Consider the following 22,530-nt stretch of genomic DNA (forward strand, 5'->3'; position numbering starts at 1 on the left):
CCAGAGAAAGAAGTCAGAGACACAGACGGACAGACAGACAGAGACCAGAAAGAGGTCAGAGACACAGACGGACAGACAGACAGAGACCAGAAAGAGGTCAGAGACACAGACGGACAGACAGACCAGAAAGAGGTCAGAGAAAAGAGGTCTTCAGAGACACAGACGGACAGACAGACAGAAAGAGGTCAGAGAACAGAGAAGGAAGTCAGAGACACAGACGGACAGACAGACAGAGACCAGAAAGAGGTCAGAGACACAGACGGACAGACAGACAGAGAACAGAGAAGGAAGTCAGAGACACAGACGGACAGACAGACAGAGAACAGAGAAGGAAGTCAGAGACACAGACGGACAGACAGACAGAGACCAGAAAGAGGTCAGAGACACAGACGGACAGACAGACAGAGAACAGAGAAGGAAGTCAGAGACACAGACGGACAGACAGACAGAGACCAGAAAGAGGTCAGAGACACAGACGGACAGACAGACAGAGACCAGAAAGAGGTCAGAGACACAGATGGACAGACAGACAGAGACCAGAAAGAGGTCAGAGACACAGACGGACAGACAGACAGAGACCAGAGAAAGAAGTCAGAGACACAGACGGACAGAAAGCGAGACAGAGAGTGGGGGGAGCAGGGGAAGGGAGAGCGGGGGGGGGGGGGGGGGGCGCGGTAAGGCTGGAAGGGCCCATGAGGGAACGAGAACACACGCGTCCCCGGAACCAAGGTTGTGTGGCCGCGGGGCCCGCGGGTGTGACGGACTGGCTTTAATCCCGTCCTCCGGGTGCGTTTCCGGTTGTCGCGGCTGCCGGGGGGCCCCGGAGGTGGCGAGACCGCGGGGCGCTCCGGACCGGAAGGATGAGCGGGGCCTTGGCGCAGGTAATCACGGTCGGCTCGGGGCAGCGCGGGAGGAGCCGGGAGGGCCGAGGGGCCGGAGCTGGGGAGCCGCAGGGACATCCGGGGCCCCGAGCCCCGGGGCGAGCGAGAGGCCTCTCCCGGCAGCCCCTGCGGCGGCCAGCCCCGCTGGGTTTGCCACACGTGGCCCGCTGTCGGATACAGGCCAGCGTCAGAGCAGGAGGGCTGGGGCTGGGGGTCATCCATCTCCATCCCCTCACGTAGTACCGGGGGAACGAAGCCAAGAGGGAGAGGGATCTGCCCAAGGTCGCTCGGGGTGCTGTAGGCGCACTTCACCTTTGTTGTGCCATGGACTCCTTTGGTGGTCTGGTCGGCCCAATAGACCTTTTTTGCGGTATTTAAAAAAAATTAAAGAAAATGTTAAATTTCTACAAGAAGTTATTGCAAATAAAGACATTTTTTTCCATCCAACTTTATTTACCTTTTTGGGGAGGGGTGTCTTTTGACCTCTGATTAGTGACAAATTAGTAATCCAGTTTTTTTGGACCCTAAGTGGAGTCTTTTTTTTCCTTTACCTTATTCTTCTCTTGTCCTTTGTCATCTCTTCCAATGCTGGGCTCCAGTGGCTCTTCTTCCTTCTCTGAACATCTACACTCATGATTCCCACTCCTCCTCCTCCTCCTCCTCCTGTAAATAACTCCTAAATCCTAAAGGTATCTTTCCTGAGCTTCAGACCCTCACACCTTAATTATCACTGGGGCATTTCCATCAGGATATCATCTTGGTGTCTCATATTCCAGATTCACAAAAGGATGAACTTCATTCCACAACCTTCTCCTCCTTTACTTCACTCTTTATACCTTAGGAACCACCTTTTACCAGAGCTCACATTTTCAAATGCTTGTGTTTATCTTTGATTCTTTCATTCATTTATTTTTCCAACTACATGTGAAGATAGTTTTCAACATTCATGTTTTTGGTAAGATTTTGAGTTTCTTTGACTCTTTTTCATCTTCACTTCTCATAGCCAGTTGTGTTACCTTGTGGATTCTCTCTCTTCCATACTGGTCTCATTCTTCCTATCTCCTTTTCAGTACTCCTTCATTATGAACCATTTATAGTTTCTTAACTGACTCTCTCCCTTCTTTCCTTTTATTCTTTCTTTCAAAGGTTCCAGACTAAGAGTCTTCCATATATAATAACTTAGTTATATAAGGTTTGAAAAGTACTTTTTAAAGACCAGCCTTGTGAGTTATTTTTATTTCTGTATATAGAGTGGGAAACTGAGGCTCAGGATAAATTTCTTGCTCATTGTCTCACAGCTAGTAAATGTTAAATGGGGGACTTGACTCTTAGTCATTCTATTACTATTCTTGTTGTACCAAAACATTTCTTCTTATGCCATGATGCCCTTTTAACTCATCTGGACAATTGTAATAGTCCCTCAATGGGGCTTTCTGCCATTCTTCCTTTCCCTTTATTTCCATTCCATCTATCGTGTAGATGCCATAATAATGTTTCTTAGACACAGATTCTTCTACTCATAATCCTTCAATGATTCCCTTTTCCTTACCAAATGACTATCAGATTCCTTTACCTGTTTTTCTACAACCTAAAACTATCCTGCCTTTTCAGTTTTATCTCCAGTTTATCCCATGTAATGCAGGGCATTTAATAATGGGACCTCAGTTTCCTCATCTGTAAAGGGGCAGGGAAAAATTTATGCAAAATGATCTCTTTGGGCCCTTCCAAATCTAATTTATATGTACATTTCATTTTGTGAATGACTGTTATTGTTTATGATGACAGTGGTATGGAGCTGTATGTAAAGATAGAGTTAGACCTAACAATTTGAACTAAATAGGGTAGAAAGCCAGTCCTTAGCTGCCTCTTATGTTCTCTTGAGTTAGGGCACTGCCAGGCATAAGGCACTGCTGTCTTGTTCTCCATAAGCAATAAAGAATGGTCATTCCTGTGGAAACTATTTGTTAGTATTCAGATTTGCTAAGGTCAAAGAGCAAGAATGACCCTTTGTTAAGTTGCATCTATGGATATGGGCCCTGTCCCAAATAATCCAATTTAAAAAACATTTGTTAAGCCTCATAAAATTGGGGTTTTATACAACATGCTTAGTAGAGAAATGCAAAACTCAAAAGAAATTCCTGCCCTCAGTAAATTTATATTCTAATGAATAATTCAATCTCCATCCAATTTATCCTAAAATTTAGATTATCTTGAAAGAGGAATCTTAGAATATCTTTCTCTCCAATGACTTACTGTCACCTGGAATATAAAGTCATTTATAGACTCAAACCCAAGACATAGCATTGTGGAGCAGGCTTTTTTATTAGCAGATCCTTCTGTTCAATGCCTTAGGTTCATGCACCCGTGATTGAATAAAAGTCACATATCTTTGTAGTTTAGATACCTTTTCTAAACTGTAATATACCTAGTCATTACATCACAAATAGACCTTTCTGCTAATGCAATCTTAAATGAAATTGCTAGATATTTAGGGCCCAGAATGCCCTTGACCTCTCCCAGATCAAACTTTATGTAGAATATTGTCTGTTCCATTTTGTATGTCAATATTTCAGGAAGGAAATCAGTAAACTTGAGCATATCTTATGGAAGACAGCCAGTATGATCATTCATCCTACAAGCACTTATTAAATATCTATTATGAGTCTAACTCTGTGGTATATGCTAGGGATACAGATAAACTGAATCAAACAATCTCTGCTTGCAAGCAAGCAGCAGGCAACTTAAATTTTAATGGAAGGGACAGGACAACAAGGACAAGTAAGTGTGGAATAAATATAAAGAGAATAAATACAAGACAGTTTGGGGGAATCAGGAAGTTTTATAGAGAAGGTGGTGCTTGAGTTGTATCTTGAAGGAAGAGAAGACTGTTGAATTGCCTGGAAATCAAATTATCTGAGAACTCCTTATGATATGGTTAGTCTGGTGAAGAGATGGCTTGGTAGGGGACATTATCATCTATCTGTTCAGTATTTGAAAGCCTGATATTTGGGGGGTTTTTTTGAAGCAATGAATGAGGCTTGTAGAAATGCAGATTTTGCTTGATAAAGGGGAAAGTTTCTAACAATATTACTATCTAAAAATTGAATTGACTCACTTGTTCAATGTCATTGGATGTCTTCAAGTGGAGGCTGGATAACCAGTTACAAGGATTTTGTAGCAGTGATTCCTCTTCAGTTCTGGGTTGGATTAGAGAAGTGTTAGGATTCATTCCTATTCAGGGACCCTGTGATTTCTTTTTTATGATAGGTGTTTAGAACTAACAATTCTTTGAACCTATTTTCTTTATGTTTTTACCTGTTCCCTTAGCTTGTATATGCATATTTGATATTGTCTGATTTTGTTAAAAAAAATTCCTTTCAGGGGTGGCTAGGTGGCACAGTGGATAAAACACTGGCCCTGGAGTCAGGAGTACCTGGGTTCAAATCCGGTCTCAGACACTTAATAATTACCTAGCTGTGTGGCCTTGGGCAAGCCACTTAACCCCATTTGCCTTGCAAAAACCTAAAAAAAAAATTCCTTTCTCACTTACAAGGTCTATATTCACAATTCACTCCACCATTAAATGACTTGACTGTATGATAGTTTAGCATAAAGAATTATAATTGTTAAATTTATTCAAGGACCAGAATTTGCCATAGAAAGAAGAGGATCTCTCTTCTTTCCTGTTAAAAATCCTGACAAATCCTGTTAAAAACAAAAAAAAATACAACTGAGGTTGCATGTTGTTCTTGTTTCTAGTTTTTATTTGTCCTTGCTTTAATTCTGGGTGAAATTCTGTCATGCTTATAAAGGTATATGTATTTTTGTTTCTTTCCTTGATATTGTCTGATCTTGTTTTAAAAAAATTATGCTTATTACATGTTGTGTTGACTTAGTACTCTACATCAATTGTCTCCCAGTTTTTGCTCATACATCCCTTAAATTTTTTTTTAATCTGAACTCAAAAATGTACACATTTATTTATAAGCATAAACATGAATTAATGTACATTACAAAATTTATACTAGAAATTAAAAATGGATGTGAAAACAATGGAATATTTGATCTAGAGTCAATAGGGAGACCTACTTTTCAGGTCACTTTGCAGCTTTGTGGAGGATGAATTGGATTAGGAAGAGACTTGATTTGGGAGGATAAATTAGAAGCTTGTTGAAATAGTTTAGGAGAAAGATAATGGAGTCCTAGGCTAAGATGAGTAGAGACAGACAGATGTGAAGAAGTGCAGTTGAAGTATATAATTAGCAAGATTTGAGAACTGATTGTATAAATGGGATGAGCTGAGAGAGAGTGAGGAATCCGAGATGACTGGGAAGTGCCACTACCATTGTGACTTGGATGACAGGAAGGAGGGGGTTGCCCTCAACTGATAGTCAAGAGAAGTTTTAGGGGAAAGAACCTCTGGCCTGCTCATCACATCCATTATATGTTTCATATAAAATGAGGAGGAGTGGAAGAATGAGGGTCCAGAACATGGAGCCAACTGACCTGATCTAGCCATGAGGTAGTGAACTTGGGGGTAACTCTTCCTTCCCACCCACCCCCCACAGTGTGTAGGTAATTGAGCAGAGAGGATTAGAGAAGTACCTGATGGAGCTTAAACTATAACTACTCCGAAGAGTAGTTATCCCAGGGAAGCCAGGGATGAGTTGGAAGTTTGTATTTTGTTTTGGAGGCAAGTTGTGTCATATTTGTGGGGGAAATGGTATTCAATCTATCTTCCTACTCTCCAATTGATTTATCATGTGCCTCTTTGCGCCTAGGAGGGGCCACCATTTTGGAAACCCCTGCACTATACCAACTATATGAGGCCATAGAACTGAAGCAAGGAATATTCTTAAAATGAACTAAATACACTTGTGTTACTGTTATGCAAAATACCTTCCAGTTACTAATGTACCTTATCAAATACATTTCAAAGGAAGTTTTTTTTTTTAAATTCTTAATTGTTTAAGAGAAGTAGTGTTATTGATTTTGAAGTCTTTTTAGATAAATGAAATGCAGGTTTTGATTTGAATATATTCTAGAGGTAATGTGGTATGACTGAAAAGAGTCCTATGTTGGGAGTAGTAATTATAATGATAATAATGGACATATATGAGGTACTTTAAATTTGCAAAACACTTTATATAAATAATATCATTGATTCCACAATGCTTGCATGTGGGTATTGCAGGTATTATTAGAATTTAGTTAGAAAAGAGTATAGAAATCATCTGTTTCAATATGTATCACAGGGACATAGTTAAAAGTTGATAGTCTCTTAGCCTAAAATTGAAATAAACCTTTTAGCCTAAAATCTATATATCAGTTTTCCTAGAACTGTATACTTCTCCTTTGTTCTATTAATATTTATTGAAAATACAAATAAGAAATATTTTTAGAGAAGTACTAAATAATTGATAGGCTGTCTACCTAGTCATTCAATCCACCCACACCTATAGCTACCCATCTTGATTTCCCAAAGTGTTTATTATCATCTGTATCACACATTCTGTCATTTAATTATACTTCTGCTAATACAATCTTAGGTTGCATAAATAGCAGCTTAGAGCTTCAGCATCCAGAATGAGGGAAGCAGTAACCTTGAAATCCTTTTCCCTAATGAGACCTCTCTGGAGTATTGTGTCTAGATCTGGGTACCTCATTTTAGGAAAGACACTGACAAGCCTGAATGGGTCCAGAGGACAAAAAGGTTAGGACTTGAGATGGGACCATGATGTATAATGATCAGTTTTAGTAATCAAGAATATTTGCTTAGAGAAAGAAAAGTGTAAGAAGGGAACATGACAGTTGTCATGGAATATAAGAAGAGCTGGCATGTGGAAGGGTATTAGAGCTGTTCTGCTTGGTCCTACATAGCAGAATTGATACCAGTTTGGGAGAGGGAAAAGGAGAAAAATTTTGAATCCACTATAAGGAAAATCTTCCTAACAATTAGAGCTGTTTGAAAAAAGGATGGATTGAATGAAGAGCAAGGAGCTTTCAGTCAGTAAAAGTATTTAAACAGAAGTTGGATGACCACTTGTCAATGGTGTCATTGAAGGTACTCCTGTTTAGGGACAGGTTAGACTAGATGAACTCTTGACCCTTCTTTCAATTCTTCAATTCTATGCGTTCACTATGCTTCTCTAAATATTTCATGTTACTTATCTTCCAAAGAGATTATAAACTTCTTAAAGAGTGTTGTTTTTACGTTTCTGATACAGGTTAAACCTATACTAAGCCCTAATACATGCTCAATATTTGCTGATGTGAATATGCATGCATGCATGCACATGTTTGTATGAATGTGTTTATATAACAGATGACATTTAGGAGCCAAAGATATAAGATATAAGAATGACACAAAGTGTCTGTACAGCAGTTGATACAACATAAGTTAATGTGGCAGAGATTATTCTCTTTGAAGGTGAAGTGATTGTCTCCAAAACTGACTAGTAAGAGGCAGACCCAGGACTCAAACTTCAAAATTCTTCTAATTCCTTGTAAATGATATTCACTATATAGTGAGTGGTGGGAAGTTCAAATACCAATTCTCTTAAGAACTATTTCTGAAATTTTAGATGAGTCATTTCTTCTTAGTGTCATTATTAGTAAAACAAACAGATGGAAACAGATAATTTCTATACTCTTTTTCTAACTTTAAATTCTAATAATAACTGCAATACCCACACACAAGAGTTGTGGGATCAATGATAGTATTTATGTAAAGTGTTTTGCAAATTTAAAGTACCTCATACATGTCCATTGTTATCATTTTTATTATTATTACTACTCCCAACCTAGGACTCTTTTCAGTAATACCACATTACTTCTAGAATATATTCAAATCAAAATCTATGGTTCATTTATCTAAAAAGACTTGGTGGCAGCATATCCTAAATCTTCCTGTTTTCTCTTATTTCTCATCCTCCTCAGAAACTATGAGTGTTCTCATGTTTGTATATATTCCACTCAGACTGAAGGTCCATTTTAGGAATTTGTGGTAGGGCCATGTTATTGATGAACATTACTAGTATAAAGGAAAGAATAATGATCTTGGAACCAGGAGGCCTGGTTTTGATTATTGACTCTGTCATTGACCAGAACTGTTGATTTTGGGTGAGACTGGCTGAGCCTCAGTTTCCTCAATTGTAATATGGGGTTACTAATATCTGTACTACCTACCTGCCTCACAGGGTTGTTGTGACTCTGAGGAATAAGGTAGGGAATAGAGAATGGGTCGTTAAAGAGCCCTGGTTCAAAAATCAAATTCTTCAAAAGAGTGCCAAGGATAGCTTCCAAATTTCAGTGGCTCTTTACTATCTGCATGGTCAAGTCCAAATTCCTTTCAGACATTATATCCCATTAACCTCATGTAGGAATACTCCAAAACAGCCATATTATTCTCCCCAAACCTGATAAATATCTTTCCCCATGATGTTTCCTTTTCTGGAGTTTCCTCTTTCCCACCAATATAAATTCTACCCATCTCTTAGTAACAGATCAACTCCTACTTATTCCACAGAGCCTTCTGTGACTATCTTTAATGCATAGTAGTTTTTGTTTTTATAATGCTTCAGGTTTATGTATATTATGTGGTTTATCTTTACAACCTTCCCATGTGGTTGGGAATAGAAATAGTATGTTATATGAGAAGAACTCTCTACTGGGAGTAGAAAACCTTAACTTCAGATTTTGATTCTGACACTTTCCAGTTTTGTGATCTCAGTCTCACAGGTTAGGTTTTTCCTCCAACAGGCAGGTAAGAAATTTGAGGTCAAGAAGGCCTAGAACCCATCTTCTAGCCCAGTCAGGTGCTCTATTTGCCCATGCTGTTCAATGAACATTTACTTAGAGCATCATTGGATATAAGACTTTAGTGACTGACTGGTCTAGCCTCCAATTTTACAAATGAGAAAACTGAGGCTCTGAGCAATGAAGATACTTACCTGTGGTCATAGAGTAGAGCCAGCAATTCATTATTTATAAGACTTGAAATCCAGGACCCTTTCAATTATGACCTTCTTTTATATTGTTACTAAAGTTTATATATATGTGTGTGTCTATATATATATATATATATATATATATATATATATATATATATATATATATACCCCCTGCTAATTTGTAAGCTTCTTGTAGGCAAGATTAATACATATTTCATCTTTCCTTGTAGTAGCCATACAGCCATCCTTCCTCTAGTAGCCATACAGAATAGATGCTCAATAAATATTTGTTAATGAATTAAATCGGGGGAATAGCAAACTGTAGAGAATAGAGACTAGATTATAGCATCATAGAATGTCAGAGCTGAAAGAGACCTCAGAAACTGTCTTGTCTAGTTCTATTCCCCACCCCACAAAAGTACAATTCCCTCTACAATATTTCAGACAAGTTTTCATTCAGCCTTTACTGAAAGCTTTGGATATAACTGGTAGAAAAGTATCAGAAAACCAGAAAGTATTATTGTGTATTGGACAGTATTCTCGACTGAGAGACAAGGAATGCAGGGTCTAGATCTGACTTGATAATGATTCATGGTGTGACTTTGGCCAAGTCATTTGGCTTTAAGTCTTACAGAGTAGCTAATTTAGTGCTTTTTCCACAGTAGGCATTTTAAACATTTGTTGAATTACATTATTGAATTAAGGACACAGATTCTAGAGGAGTAAATCTGTTGCATTCCAAACTTTATTTTTAAATGTAAAAAACAATTATTAGCTCTCAGGTTGTACAAAAATAGACAGCAGTGGACTTGGTCTTTGGGCTATAGTTTGCTGCCTCCTGCTAGTCTAATCCTTTCATTTTCAGAATAATAAACAGGTATAGGAAGGGAGAGTACTTTTCTAAGATAAAACAGCTAGTAAGTGGTAAAACCAATATTTCAACTTATGTTTTATAGTTTCCAAACTTTTGTTCTTTTCATTTCACCAAAACTGCTTTGAGACAGATCATATCTGAGGCAGTGGCACTAAGGGAAATAGATTACTAGGTCGTCTTCCTCCTTTAGACCCAAACCTTTTATATAGTTCCTCCTGAGGCAGGAGCCAATCCTGACTGACAGGTGGGAACAAGTGGCAACAATTACTCTAGCTTGGACTGAAGAGGATGTGACATAGGGGAAAACAGCTTCATCTGGCAGAAAGTTCTAGACCAGGAAGTCTAAAGTATGGTATAGCTTCCACATCTAGAATTGGAATGTGAAAGTGAGGTATTATTCAACTGTGTTGACTACTATACTAATTCAATAGACCTCTGATTTCCTCTATGAAGTCACTTTTTTTGCTTGTGCAATTAACAACTGATCCATACTTTATTTTGTATGATTTATATTCATATCCTAAAAATCCTTCATCAAGGATGCATTTGGAGGCTTTCAAAGTCTTAATATTTCATGGCTATACTTTTGGACTATTCCTTTTGCCATATGACTGGCCCACCTCCCTTTACAGTCATGTGATTCCCTGATAGTGGGTTTTGTGCCACTTCTTACATGCTAGTCATCATTGGTAATATGCACAAGCCTACTTACACCCACCAGAGTCGTGCAGAGCCTAGCAAAATCAGAGCTGAGATTGCTGGCCTCCCTAACTCTCTTAGAAGTTAGAGATAGTAGTGAACTTACTCATTTCATCAGCACAATAATCAGGGACAATTTTAGGGTATCTGCAATGAAGAATACCATCTCTATCCAAAGAAAGAATTGTGGAGTTTAAACAGACTATTACCTTTAATTTTTTTAAAAAGTTATCTTATTATGTAATTTTGCTATCTCTTCTATTTTATTTTTTCCTTAAGGATATGATTTCTCACTCAACACATTCAGTTTTGATCAATGTATAGCATTGATCTGACTATTATCAGATTGCCTTCTGTGGGGGGGGAGGAAAACGAGATTGGGGGCAAAATTGTAAAATTCAAAAAGCAAAAAAAGTGACATCTCCAGGGTGGGATAAGGTGGGAAAGTTAGAGACTATATTGTGCTTGATTAAAGCCCACATTCTCTGATCTTTGTAACATTGATCTACCAGTTTCCTGACTTCACTGTTTACTCTTATTATGGGATAATTCATTTAGATATTATTTGATATAAGACTATATTAGAAGGTACTGTGCTATTAACAAGCATTTTTGGGATCTCTTCCATGTCAGGCTCTTTGTTAGATGCTGAAGTTACAAAGACAAAATTGAAACAGGTTCGTTCTCAAGGAACTTATTGCCTTCTCAATAGGGACAATATGTATTTAATGTAAGATATATGTCAAATACTAGGTTGTAATAATATCTCAAACCTCCGGGAAAGACTTCATGGGGATGTGTCACTTGATCAGAGTTTGAAATGAACAAGAGTCTGAGAGGTGGAAATGTGTGTGCTAGGTGAGGGTAGGGCAGGCCCTCCCTACCCCATTAAAACCTTTACTTATAACAAATCAATACAAAAAAAAGAAGCCACATTGGCCATTTCTGAAAACACTATCCATTTTTAGTGTTTATAATCTGTGACTTCACGTCTTTGTATGTTGAAGAGTGCTTCAGCCACCAATGGCATATTTTTTTCCTGTAATCCACTGCAGTAGCTCTGTCCTCATTCCTTCACTCATTGTTCTCACAGTTGCTTTCTTTCCCAGAGCTGCTCACCATTAATTGATGAGGAAACTGTTTGCAGACTTGGTCCTAAAATTGAGAAGTTTCATTCTAATGAATGACATCAAGGATTTCATGATAGAGGAAGTATTTTTCCCATTCTGGAAAGAGCAACCCAGACTACAAGCTGAACATCTTCCAGAAAGTTGTCATCTTCAAAACCTTGTTCTTAGATAATTAAAAACCTACATAGCCAGAATTCAAAAGATTAAACCAGAAAAAGCCCAGCTTTATCTAAACTACTATTTTCTCTCCCTGCACAATACTTCATATTTACAGTGATCCATGAAAACAAACCCCATCTGAACCATTTTTAACCCTTTTTGCTTTTTATCATAGTGATAGAAATTAAAGCTAGAAAGAACTTTAGAACATAGAATATGCAATGTCAGAAATAGAGAGGCCTTTAGAACATACTGTGGCAAGTAAATGACTGAGGAAACAAATTTTCCATCATCTGTACATTTTGATTTATTACGCAGTGCATGCCAATTGTCCATTACAGCTTAGACCTAGAACTCAAATACAGGGGGAGACAGATTTTTATACATTAAAAACAATGAATCAAATAAGGCCAATTAATTAAAAGGAAACAATACAACATTGGATAATCTGAATTTCTAATTGGATGAAAGATTAGGAATTTTCCAAGTTGGAAGGAGGAGAGTGAATAGTATAGTTTCCTGAAATCACAAAAGGAAGTGTCTTACTCTTCTCTCCCCACTGTGTCTGTGAAGAATTAAAGGAATATGGAATCAACAATTAATTGATCAGAATGGAACCAGTTTCAAGAAGACATCTGGGAGGGGGTAGAGCCAAGATGGCAGCATGAAGGCAGCATTCCCAAGAACTCCAACCCCCCAAACCCCCAAAAAACAAAGGATGGCTCTAGCCAAAATTTAGCAGGGCAGAACCCACAGAAAGATTGAGTGATACATTTTCCCAGTCCAAGATAATTTAGAACTTCCATGGGAAAGGTGTGCTTCACCAGGTCCCGGGATTGGAAAAAAATCCACATTGCATTGCATCCCAGCACAGCACAGCACAGCACAGCATAGCACATAACCAGCAACAGTTTGAAGGGGTGGTGAGAGAACTCTGCTGCACCTAGGTGAGTGTGGAGTGAGGAGCACGGCTGTAGAATCTGCAGTGAGAATCGGAAGAAAGCAGCCTGTACCCCAAGAGACGGTAAGGGAAGTCTGCAGAGATTTCTCTGCTCTCCCTTGGGGTAAGACTCTGCAGTTTGCCTATACTGACATATGGCAGTTTGGGCTTCCACTAAGATAGCAGGATCCTTCTTTATAGCTCTGGGGAGAAGGTAGTGCTGTGGTCATCTACATATCAAAGCACAGGCTAGAAAGCATAAGACCTTGGAGGAATAAAGGTCCCAGTGGGGTGTCCCCCCCAAAACCACCCCAAAAACCCAAAGCCTTGAAAGTACTGTAAATTAGTCTTGGGCTGAGGAAATGAGTAAACAACAGAAAAAGAAGAATCTGACCATAGAGAATTCCTTTAGTCCCATGGAAGGTCAAAATACATACTCAGATGATGACAAAATTGAAGCTTCCATATCCAAAACCTCCAAGAGAAATAGAAAATGGGCTCAGATTATGGATGAGCTCAAAAAAAGACTTTGAAAAGCAATTAAGGAAGGTGGAGGAAAAAATGGGAGGAGAAATGAGAGCGATGCAGAAAAATCATGAAAACCAAATCAAAAGCTTTGTGAAAGATATACAAAAAATACTGAAGAAAATAATATGTTAAAAACCAGTTTAGGCCTAATGGAAAAAGCAAAACAAAAGGCAAATGAGGAGAAGAATGCCTTAAAAAGCAGAATTGGCCAGCTGGAAAAGGAGATAAAAAAGCTCTCTGAAGAAAATAACTCCTTCAAATGCAAAATGGAACTAAAGGAAGCTGATGACTTTGCAAGAAATCAGGAAGAAATAAAACTTCCAAAAAAAAAGTCAAAAAATTAGAAGAAAACATGAAATATCTCATTGGAAAACCAACCTTGAAAACAGATCTAGAAGAAATAATTTTAAAAATTATTGGGCTATCTGAAAGCCATGACCAGAAGAGCCTAGACTTCAGTTTTCAAGAAATAATACAGGACAGCTAGGTGGCATAGTGTATAGAGCACTGGTCTTGGAGTCAGGAGTACCTGAGTTCAAATCCCAGTCTCAGACATTTAATAATCACCTAACTGTGTGGCCTTGGGCAAGCCACTTAACCCTGTTTGCCTTGCAAAAAAAAAAAACAAACAAACAAAACCTAAAAAAGAAAAAGAAAGAAATAATATAGCAAAATTGCCCTGAGATCCTAGAAGCAGAGGGTAAAATAAAAATCGAGAGAATTCACTGGTCACCCTCTGAAAGGGATCCCCAAAGAAAAATTTCCAGGAATATTATAGCCAAATTCCAAAACTCCCAAATCAAAGAGAAAATTCTAAAAGCTGCCAGAAACAGACAATTCAACTACTGATGGTCCATAGTCAGGATTACACAGGATCTGGCAGCATCTACATTAAGGGCTCGTAGGGATTGGAATATGATATTCTGGAAGGCAAAAGATCTTTGTTTAGAACCGAGAATCAACTACCCAGCAAAACTGAACATCCTCTTTCAGGGGAAAAGATGGGCTTTCAATGAAACAGGGGACTTTCAAACTTACCTAATGAGATGACCAGAGCTGAACAAAAAGTGTGATCTCCAAGTACAGGACACTGCTGAACCATAGAGGGAGTGGAAGAGAGGTACTAACTATGAGGAACTTGATGATGCTGAACTGTTTGTATTCCTGCATGGGAAGAAGATATTGATAACTCATATGAACTTTCTCATTTATAAGAGCTGTTAGAAGGAACATATATACACAGGGCATAGGATGCAGCGGAATATAATGGTATGATGTGGTAAAGGGATGGAGTCAGTGGGCGATGGGGGAAAGTACTGGGAGGAAGAAAAAGGAGATGAAGAAGAAGCTGAGAGATTTCACATAAGAGTCAAGAAAAAGCTTTTTCAATGTGGGGGGAGGCAAGGGGGAATGCGTGAGCCTTCATTCTCATTGGAAATGGCTCAGGGAGGAAATGACATGCACACTTAATAGGGTGAGGAAATCTGTCTTGCCCTGGAGAAAGCTGGGAGGAAAGGGAGGGAATGAGGGGAATGGGGGGAGGGAAGGAGGGAATAGGTGATAGAAGAGAGGGAAGATCGAGGGAGAGGGTACTCAGATTCAACACACTTTTGGACAGGGTCAGGATGAAAGGAGAGAGAGAGAGAATAGAATAAATGAGAGTGGGTAGAAATAGAGTGGAGGTACAGCTAGTAATAGCAACTGAGGGAAAAATATTGAAACAACTTCTTTGGTGGACTTATGATAGGGAAAGCAACTCACCCAGAGACAGAGCCGTTGGAATCTGAACACAGACTGAAGTACATTTTTTTCTTTCTCTATTCTTGAAGTCTCCCATCTTCTTGGGGGGGGGGGGTTATGTTTATTCTTATGTTTACTCTTATAACATTCATATGGCCTGGAAACAATGTAGAGACTGTCAGCCTTCTGGGGGGGGGGAGGGAAGGGAGGAGGGGGGGGAATTGTAGAATTCAGAGCCTTGCAAAAAATGATGGGCACATATTACTGTATATAATTGGAAAACATAAAATGTTAAAAGAAAACTGGGTTACTTGAGTTATACAATTGTGAGAAAACTTCTTGCATCAATCTTTGGATTTGACTTAGTTTCTGGTCAGCATAACCTAGGTCCTTAGTTAAAGGCTCTAAACAGCAGGCAGAAAGGCGGTCCCATTTTCCAGCCACTTGGGACTAGGTTTAAATAATACAATAATGATTTCTTCTAATAACTACAATTGAATAAAATTTCTCACAAGATAGAATTTGAACTAGATGCATAATTGAATAGAAAGAAATTGGAGTCAGTATTATTCACTCATTTCCCACAATTAACCACTTGCTGTCTTAATCCCTTCAATTCTTTCAATACAGAAAGTTGACTTCTTGTTTGTTGTCTCTTAGCTCTTAGATTTTTTGAATTTCTATGTTCTAAATAAATGACAGTGGTGAGGACTAATTTGTATCCCCCCTCTACTCTCTATTTTGCTCTTATTCTCAGTTAATAAGAAAACATTGATGAGCCATAAATATTAATCGATTTAATTTCCAGTTTGACACTAAAGCAGGTTTTTCCTCATTTCTTCATGATCTACTCTCTTTAAGAAATTTGGTTTTGCCTTCCTCCATTCTATTTTTATTTTATTTTTTTTAAGGCAATGGGGTTGTGACTTACCCAAGGTCACATAGCTAGGTAATCATTAAGTGTCTGAGGTCGAATTTGAACTCAGGTACTCCTTACTCCAAGGCCAGTGCTCTATCCACTGCACCACCTAGCTGCCCAAAAGCAGGGTTTTTTTTCCCTAACCTGCTTTTCTCATGTCATTATTCATTCACTGATCGTATAGCGCACTAACATTGTAGAAAGGATGATTTGTAGTGTGATTGGCAAGCACTTTTCAAACAGCTAGAATTGGAAACTCTATCCCTGACGATTTCCTCTGTGGTCTTAGGTGATTTGGATTGTCAGGGCCAGGGATTTAGTCCTAGATAAGCAACTATTTAGAAAATTTTGAGGGTTCTGATTTTGGCAGCATTTTCTGAGGGGGATTACTCTGAAGTTTTAGTGTGATCATCACCATATGCCTTAGAAAGCAGGTATGATTTCTTTCTAGCTCAAAAATTCCCATTGTCATTGGTAGAAAGTTACAGGTCTTGAAAGAGACAAACTACTCTAAAAATCTGAAGTGGGCATATTTGCATTTACACAAAGATCAAAGAGAACTGTTTTTGATTTGTTGTAAAGTTTTTGATTTGTTTTGTTTTGTTTTTGCAAGGCAATGAGTTTAAGTGACTTGCCCAAGGTCCCACAGCTAAATAAGAATTTAGTGTCTGAGGCTGGATATGAACTCAAGTCCTCCTGACTCCAAGGTCGGTGCTCCATTCACTGTCCACCTAGCTGCCCTCCCAGACTTACAGTTTTAAAGACATAAATGTCAAAATCAGGTAAAATTTTCTCATTTAGAGTGGTCTTCTTGGTTTTCCATACCACAGGCTGGAAAAGCTCAAAGAATTACAGAATCTTAGAGGTCACTTAGCTAAACCAGTATGTTTCTGAGAATCTGTTCTATAGTTCATATCTGTCTGAGGTTTTTCTTAGCTGGTATATATTTTTGTGGTATATATGTGTGCTTTGTTTCATTTCATTTTACCTGGTCACCCTTCCTTTACCCAAAAGTTAATGGGATTCAGAGATCCTGCACTTGTAATCAGAGATCTTTGAAATATTAATAATAATACTTTTAAGAGAAGCTGCTCAAACCCCTCATCATGCACTATTGTGGCATGGTGGAAACCCTTATTTCTCAGCAGCTGTGCCATTGGGAACACAACAACTGGGAGATTCCATTATCCTGGAAAACCTTCACATATGTTTTCTGAGGAACTAAGTATGGAGAGACTCATTACTAAAAGACTGGTTACTTATTGAGAAAGTCTTCACACAAAGGAAAAAAAATCAAAATGGTTTTCTGTGCTTTTTCCTATTTTGCTTCTTCAGTATGTTGACAGCATAGTAAAAAAGGAGGAAGAGAATGCTAAGAATAATTTTTAGGCCATCTATAAATTAATTTATATGTGAAATTATTACTTCCAGTTTATACGAGTGAAATTATTACTTATGGTTTTATATGATTCATGTTGAATGGGTAGATGTACTACTCGAGGAACTAAATCTTATAAATCTTGACATTCTCCCTCTAAATGAAATCAGAATTCAAAATGAAGTTGTAGTCCAATGGAAAAATAGCTGACACATTCTCCTTTGAGAGATAAATAAAGGACTTGGCAGACTTCAAGTTTTATGTACTCAAGGGCAATAAGGAAAATCATTTCATGGACATTTAGTTATTCCACACTGCAGTGTTCATGATAAGCATTTGCAAAAGACCATCATGAAAATAATTGCAAGTTAGCTACCAACTCCTGATGCAGATCATAAACGAAGTAAATGCATTCTATAAAAAAACTTAATTAGGGGAAGAGCAGTGGTTATTACATGCCCACTCTGTGCCAGGTATTGTGCTAAGGGCTTTTACAAATAGTATTTCATTTGATCCTCACATAAATTGTAGGTGCTATTATTAATTATAATTGGTATATTGTTATGAGACCCTCCAGGTGAATGATCTTATTCTTGGACATTTATTGACTTCCAATTCAGAGGGAGGCATGGGAAAGCTAGAAAAATGTGTTAGAAAACATAATTCAAGGGGCAGCTAGGTGGCACAGTAGATAGAGCACTGGCCCTGGAGTAAGGAGGACCTGCGTTCAAATCTAGCCTCAGACACTTAACAATTATCTAGCTGTGTGACCTTGGGCAAGTCACTTAGCCCTATTGCATTGCCAAAAAAAAAAGAAGAAAAATAAAGATAGTTCAGGAATAAAAGTGAAAGAAGACAGAGGCTTATAAAAATCATAAAGAAACTCATGCCTGTAAATCATGAATACCTTCTTTGAGAAAAGAATTGGGAAATGCTGGATGTGGTAAGGACTAAACATCACAAAAAAAAAAGAAGCCAAATATATTTGAAAAGACTATAAATACCTGGTTCCTGATGTGGGAGCTTTTCCCAAATCAGTTGTCTTTGAACAGAAAAACCTTCAAATTGTTAAGACAAAGTTCAAAATCAACACAACCTAGAAGTGGGAAAAATGAGCCTCTATGGAGTGTTATTGAGGGCACTCCATCATGACATATTTATATGATGACAAAAATTGAGAAATAGATAGATTTGACATAGGCTAGTATGATTTTTAATGTAGTTTACCATGATGAAGGGACCAGAGGAAACTAGATACCATCTTAATCATTAAACATTTGATTCTTTCACCAAACAAAGAGATATGGTAACCATGAGCAAAGCTTAGTTAAAATATAAACTTCTCTGTGAAATTTGGGAGCAACTAGATGGTGCAGTGGATAGAGCACTGGACCTGTACTTAGGAATACTTCAGTTCAAATCCAGCTATGTGACCTATTTGCCTCAGTTTCTTCATCTGTAAAATGTGTTGGAGAAGGAAATGGCAAACCACTCCAATATCTCTGCCAAGAAAATCTCAAATAGGGTCATAAAGAATAAAATCTTAGAGGATAATGGTAGACAAGTATGAGTAATATTGCCTCATAAAACAGAGACTCCATGGTAGAAGTTTTTTTTTAGAAAGCTTAGCAAGAGAATCAGTTAAGCCAAGTCATCCTGTGGATATTTAAGGATGAAATTGAAAATAGGAAAAACAGGCAAAAAAAATGGAATTGATATGAAAGATTTTAATAATGATAGTAGAACCTAGCTGTGTGACCTTGGGCAAGCCACTTAACCCCATTTGCCTTGCAAAAAAAAAATAATGATAGTAGAGCCTTCACATTTGGAATTTAAAATGATAATACAATACATGATTTTTTAAAAATGGATATACTATCTTTGATAAAGATGGGAAGAGTAGCTTACTCAGATCAAATATAGAAGAGAAAGTTTGCTGGAGGCAACATAATGCCAAAGACATGAAGTTCTTTTAAAGTATTCAAAAGAGAGGAGGATAGGAAAATCTTAGGGAAAAAACTCAGTTCTTATTTTTACCAGGAAAAAGGTGACTGAGAGAACCACCAACCCATGTATTACTTTTCTTATCAATACTATTTTTTAATGAGAATTATCTACACACACATTGAAGCGATGTTTGATAGTATGTAATAAGAAGGGAACAGTGATATTTGTGCAAATTTAGAAACTTTTCAAACTTCCCTGTTTCTGACAAAGGCATCCTTCCAGTTTACCTGATCCATTACCTTGGGGTTGTCTTCAGTTCCTTGCCTTCCCTTCCCTATATATCTGATCTGTGGCCAGATCTTGACATTTGATAACTTAAATAGTTATCACCTTAGTTGTCCCCCCCACCTGCTGATTATTGCAATGTCTTCCTAATTGGGTCCCTCTGCCTCAAGTGTGTCATTGCCTCAGTTGTCTTCCACACTGTTGCCAAAGTTATTTTCTTTAAAATATAGATCTGACCATGTTACTTTCCATTAAACCACTTCAGGGGGCTCCCTATTATAGACTTCTTTTTTAGCTCTTCATAACTTGGACATTATTACCACATTACAATCCAACCAAACTGGCTTTCTCACTTGCCTCCTATGGCAATCCATCTCTTATATACATGCCTTTGCTCTGGTTATTTCATACCTAGAATGCACTCTTTCCTTGGTTCTGCCTCATAAAATCTCTTCCTTCAAGTTTCATCATAAGCACTGTGTCTGACATAATCACAACACAGCCACTTAATAAATGTTAATTGACTTACTGATTGCTGTTAGGAGAGAAGTTAGGGCTGGATAAGTAGATCTGAGAATTAATAGCATGGTTGTAGTTCAGTTGTTTATCAATTGTGTTGATTCTTTATGACCCCCATATAGGGTTTTCTTGGCTTAATGTCCTTTCTTTCCCCAGCTCATTTTTACAGATGAGGAAATGGAGGCAAACAGTATTAAATGACTTGCCAAAAGCCACACAGCTAGTAAGTGACTGAGACCAGATTTGAGCTCAAGGAGATGAGTCTTCTGGACTACAAGCTTGGTAGTCTGTCCACTGTACCACCTAGCTGCCAATCATCAGCATAGATATTAAAATTGAATGCATGGGAGCTGATATAATCACCAAACAAAATACTATTGACAAGAGAAAGCTCAGAGCCCTAGAGAGACATCCACTGTTAGTGGGCACGACTTGGAAGAATCTTGCAAACAAGCCTAAGGAGTGACCAGACACTGAGGAGGAGAATCAGGAGAAAGCAGTGTTATAGAAATCTTAAAAAGAATGAAGTATTAAGGAGAAGAGAGTCATCAATAGTGTTAAAGACTTTGGAGAGATTAAGAAAGATGAGGAAAGGTTTGACAGAGAAGAGGTCCTTTGAAGAGTAGTTTCAGTTGAATGATGATGTAGGAGGCTTTTTTACAGAGTTTAGTCACAGTAGGCAAAAGAGATATGGGACAATAAGTAGCCTGGATAGATGTATCAGTCCTTTATCTCAAATTCTTCTGTCATCTGTTCCCTCCTATTTTCTTCCTTTTATCTAGTCTCTATAAAGAAATGACTATTTTCCCTGCCAAGGCCTGTTTCTCACTTCCCATGTACCTTTAATCCCATCCTCTTTTTTCTCTAGCATTTTGTTCCTTCTGTTCTACATTTCTTCAGTCTTTCACTGGTCTTGGAGTCAGGAGGACCCGAGTTTGAATTTGCCCTCAGTTACTTGGCACTTACTAGCTGTGTGACCTTGGGCAAGTCACTTAATCCTGATTGCCTCACATCTGGGATCGTCTCCAGTTGTCTTGACCACTGGATCCAGATGACTCTGGAGGAGAAAATGAGACTGGTGCCTTAGCACAGCATCCTCTCACTCAAATTCAATTCATGTACTTGTCATGGCATCACCTTCCTGATGTCATGGTCTTCTTCAAGAATGAAGGACATGGGGCGGCTAGGTGGCGCAGTGGATAGAGCACTGGCCTTGGAGTCAGGAGTACCTGAGTTCAAATCCGGCTTCAGACACTTAATAATTACCTAGCCGTGTGGCCTTGGGCAAGCCACTTAACCCCATTGCCTTGCAAAATCTAAAAAAAAAAAAAAAACAAGAATGAAGGACAAACATTGTCTTCCATCAAAATCTTTAGTTTCTTTTTTGTCTATTGTATCATTTTCTGTTGCCTTTATATATTCCAAGGTCAATCCCATCCTTAAAAAACTCTTGAATCAGACTTAGACTTATGTCTATGAGATATCCAGTTTGAAATGTCCAGTAGACAATTGATGAGAGATGGACCACAGGAGGAAGTCTGAGGCTTGAATCATCCCAGTTGCCAAAGTTCTCTCCAAGATGTCTCTTGAATCCTTCCCTTTCTACCCTTGTTCATCTCCTTGTCAGGTCTTACCTATATGACACGTGTTATGTTGTGGCAATATGCTGTAATTGTTCTCCTGCCTCAAGTCTTTCTCCTCTTGTAATTGCTTCTCCACATAAAACCATGTCATTCCTACCTTCTCAGAAATCTTCAATAGCAGGAAATGATAACCCGTTCCAATATCTTTACCAAGAAAACCCCAAATGGGGTCACAGAGTCAGACATGAGTGAAACAACTTAACAATAACAAAAATAGTATCTAGAATAAAATCTAGAATTCTCAGCCTAGCAATTCTCATTATCCTTTTTTGTTTTTTTTGTGGCAACATTGAGGTCTGCCCCCCCCAAGTCTGCAGTTTCCCCTTCATGACATGGCTCCCCATCTCTTTCTTTCCTTCCTTCCTTCCTTCCTTCCTTCCTTCCTTCCTTCCTTCCTCCCTCCCCTCCCTCTCTCTCTCTCTCTCTCTTTTCCCTCCCTCCCTCCCTCCCTCCCTTCTTTCAATTTCATATTGCTCATTTATTTATTCTCCATTCAAGACAAATTCTATCTAGTCTTTATACATGACATTCCCATTTCCTGGCTCCAGGCCTTTGCACAAAGGCTTCCACATATCTAAAACGTACTCCCCCCTCATTTTCATCTCCCCTTACCCCACCCACCCTCGTCTTCAGCCCACTCATGTAAGAAATGTATCACCTCGACATGGCTCCCAGTGTGTTTCTCTAGGCTGATTTCCAGACTTCAATCTGCTTTTATACTGGAAAGTCTGGCAGATTTTTCAGAATCAGAAGAGAGCTGACCTCAGATTCAACTATGTGGGTACTTCTTACACTCTTTCTCTAACGGTGTTCTGGGGGAAACTTGAGAGGGTAGGGGTCAGGTGAAGAGAGGATGATGGTATCCTCTTACTGCTTGCCACTGTAGCTCCTGAATCCTGACTAGTGTACTTCCCAATAACATAAAATCAGTCTCAG

At 38.5% G+C, this 22,530-nt stretch overlaps 1 protein-coding gene across 1 annotated transcript in view; it reads left to right on the forward strand.

Annotated features, from left to right (window-relative positions):
* Positions 1-775: 775 nt before the first annotated feature.
* MRPL48 (mitochondrial ribosomal protein L48) overlaps positions 776-22,530 on the forward strand; it is a 65,337-nt gene continuing 43,582 nt past the window's right edge. Inside the window, exon 1 of the mRNA XM_074216849.1 lies at positions 776-881. Within this exon, the coding sequence (XP_074072950.1) occupies positions 861-881 (21 nt within the window). The 5' untranslated portion in view covers positions 776-860. The remainder of the gene's footprint in view (positions 882-22,530) is intronic.

Source organism: Macrotis lagotis, chromosome 1 (assembly GCF_037893015.1).
Source record: "Macrotis lagotis isolate mMagLag1 chromosome 1, bilby.v1.9.chrom.fasta, whole genome shotgun sequence".
Classification (NCBI taxonomy): Eukaryota; Metazoa; Chordata; class Mammalia; order Peramelemorphia; family Peramelidae; genus Macrotis; species Macrotis lagotis.